At 30.7% G+C, this 3,043-nt stretch overlaps 1 protein-coding gene across 1 annotated transcript in view; it reads left to right on the top strand.

Moving 5' to 3' along the window:
* Cad87A (cadherin 87A) overlaps positions 1 to 3,043 on the top strand; it is a 97,606-nt gene that overhangs the window by 11,912 nt on the left and 82,651 nt on the right. Inside the window, exon 2 of the mRNA XM_017905818.1 lies at positions 4 to 158. Within this exon, the coding sequence (XP_017761307.1) occupies positions 4 to 158 (155 nt within the window). The remainder of the gene's footprint in view (positions 1 to 3; positions 159 to 3,043) is intronic.

Below are 3,043 nucleotides of genomic sequence, written 5' to 3' on the forward strand. Positions count from 1 at the left end.
CGCTCTTCGAATCAACCAAAGTCGGTACGGAAGTGTTCGTCCTTAAGGGTCACGATCCCGAAGGATCACCGGTGAAATATGGTATACAACTCACGGACCATTTCGTCGTAAATCCACGCACTGGCGTTATCACGTTGGCGAAACCTCTCGATCGCGAGGTAAGTCAAATTCCCTGCTTTCCTTCTTGCTTCTCTTCCCTTGGACATTGACGTTGACAGAACGCACAGTGTGTGGGATAAATAAAAGTTATCGATTGCGAATTTGATATTGAAAATTTTTCGATACGATCTTCTTTCTTGATCGAATAATTAATCCGTTCACTATATAAATAATAATTTTATTTAACACTAGAATTATCGGATCTGTTAAAATAGTATTCAATTCATTATGCTATTTATTTTTGTTATACTATCAGATTATTAATTGAAAAATAGAAATTTCTGGTTAAAGAAATTATCTGGATCGTGAACTACACTTTGCTGCTTCATCGAGAAAAGAATGTTAACCCTTTGCACTCGAGGGACGACCCTCAGTCGTCATTTTATCAGATTATGAAGATCGATGTTATATAAAAATATGTCGAAATAAAATAATTCTATGTCGTAATTTGTATGCTATTTCTTATTTACCTTATTTACATTGCTATTTATTTATTTATTTATTTATTATTTTCGACGTTATGGCAAAAAGTTTTCAAATTACTATTTTTCAGTGACGAAAACATCGCTGAGTGCAAAGAGTTAATATAATATCAAAAAATGGAATTAATTCTACAATTAAACTTCAATTGGCGACGTACTTTCCTGCTATCATAAAACATATTTGGCAATTACTTTACTGTATTATAGTGCTTTACTAAAGGAAAATATATCTTTTATCAGTAATTGAAGTGAAATTAGATTTTTTAATTTTAGTATAAATGCATAAATTGACACGTGTCATCAGTATTATATGGAGTCAATTTGACATCCTGTCACCAGTTGAAAGTTGATAAAAAATCTCTGTATATCATTGATTATTGATATTAAAGAGGGGACAATATTCGTCAAATAACAAGGAATATATTAAAAAGGGAGACTTCTAATTGAAAATTTTTCCAAATTTTGAGTTCAATATAAAATAATGCCTACTAGAATTAATAAATAAATTCACTAGGCATAAGAACCATTTTTAACACTTTCATTACTATATATAGTTGCATACTATAAATGCTTTTATTTTTGCAAAAATAAGGTAACTAAAGTACAGTTTATTTAATATAATATTAATATAATTAATATTAATATTATTATTTAATATAATAGTTTATAATATACTATAATATATACAATTGACATACCAATCCCAAAAAAAATTGAATTGAAAAGGAGGGTTGGTAAACAATGAATTTCTACAATTGCTAAAATGTTTGGAGCTATTAACTAATTTCAACTGGAGGCATAGTGTTCGTGAAAAGCCACATTTTCATCAAGCAAATGCGTATTCGACGTTTCGTCCCATATGTTACGTTCGAGCACATAATGGCCCTGGGACCTAGAATTCACAAGGCCGCTAGGTCACGACACTATAGGTCAACCCATAAATCAGCCCCACCAAATCATCACCCTCTCCAATAGAACCCACTCCTCTGGACCAATAGTTTGCCTACAGAACAATGTCTCCAACTGTGCAGCTGCTTTCTCTACCATTTTCCACAGAAAACTGGATTTATCAAATCACCCTCACGCTATGTCGAATATTCCATAAAGATTCTATTCAATTTCTTGATAAAATCCAGATTTATAACGAATTCAATTTCAAATTTATCTCAGTAAAACTACCATCCTATTTTGTCAATTGCAAATAAATTTACATGTGCAATTATTATATGCAATATTAGCAAATCTTAATGAGACAGTGTCAGTTACTAGTGAGTTACTAAGGAGTTCCAAGTCAGTTACTAAGTTGGTTATTGAGTCGTTGGTCAGAGTAGTTGTCAGGTCAGTGTGTGAAGAGATAGAGTTATTTTGTAAGAAAAACGAGCCAATAAAGAAAATTCCTACATATATAATAATAAATATTATTATATAATTATTAATATCTTCTGTAACATTTCGAACATTTCGCACAATAATTACTAATAATAGATCAATTAAGAAATGTTGAAATATATTCGTGTATTCAATTCATACTTCGTGCCATAGCGTATTGACAACCCTTGAAACTAATTATATGTCATATTGTAAATATGTTAGACTTTCGTGGATACGCACGGCAATAGATCTGTAATAATTAGAGGCCTGCCATATTCACAATATGATATATAATTAGTTTCAAGGGTTGCCAACATGCTGTGACTCTTTAAGGCGCAAAGTATGAATTGAATACACGAATATATTTCAACAATAATAAATTTGAAAAATTTCCTTTTAATTCTGACAATTGGCTTTTGATTCTGTAATCAATATTATCATCCAAGAAATTGTCAATAAAAACGACAAAAATTAAAGAGAATTCTAATACTCGTGAAGAGGTATATACTTGATGACCTTATAATGAAGAAGTTGAGGAAGCAACAGTAGGAAAGTCATGGGTCCATTGAAATACGTTTCTGGTCACAGTAACAAGAACCACTGTGGCACCAACTGTTCGTGTAAGCAAAATTTCCTCGATTTGGGAGGGTTCTTCTTCGACATTTTAGTCATATGTCTGCTAAAATCGTTTTCTACTGGAGACAAGAAACAGTGGTCCTAATTCCGTACTAGTGGTTACTACTATTCCAGAATATCATTTCCTAAAATCCTAAAGGTTACTAGGTTAAATTTCTTAAAGGAGCAATTTCTGTTTTTACCATTAAATGAGAATGACAAAAATAATTTCAATAATAAAAATAAATATTTTTAATAAATAATTTTAATAATTTCTATGTAGTAATCTATATCCAGTAACCTAAGTATACCCTAAAGTATAGTAATACTTTATGTATTTCTTCGATTGTATATTATTCGATTCGAATCGTTACTTATACACAGACTAATTTATTTAAATTGCATTCGTTTTATTA

The sequence above is a fragment of the Eufriesea mexicana genome, unplaced genomic scaffold, assembly GCF_001483705.2.
Source record: "Eufriesea mexicana isolate 0111107269 unplaced genomic scaffold, ASM148370v2 scaffold4673, whole genome shotgun sequence".
Taxonomy (NCBI): domain Eukaryota; kingdom Metazoa; phylum Arthropoda; class Insecta; order Hymenoptera; family Apidae; genus Eufriesea; species Eufriesea mexicana.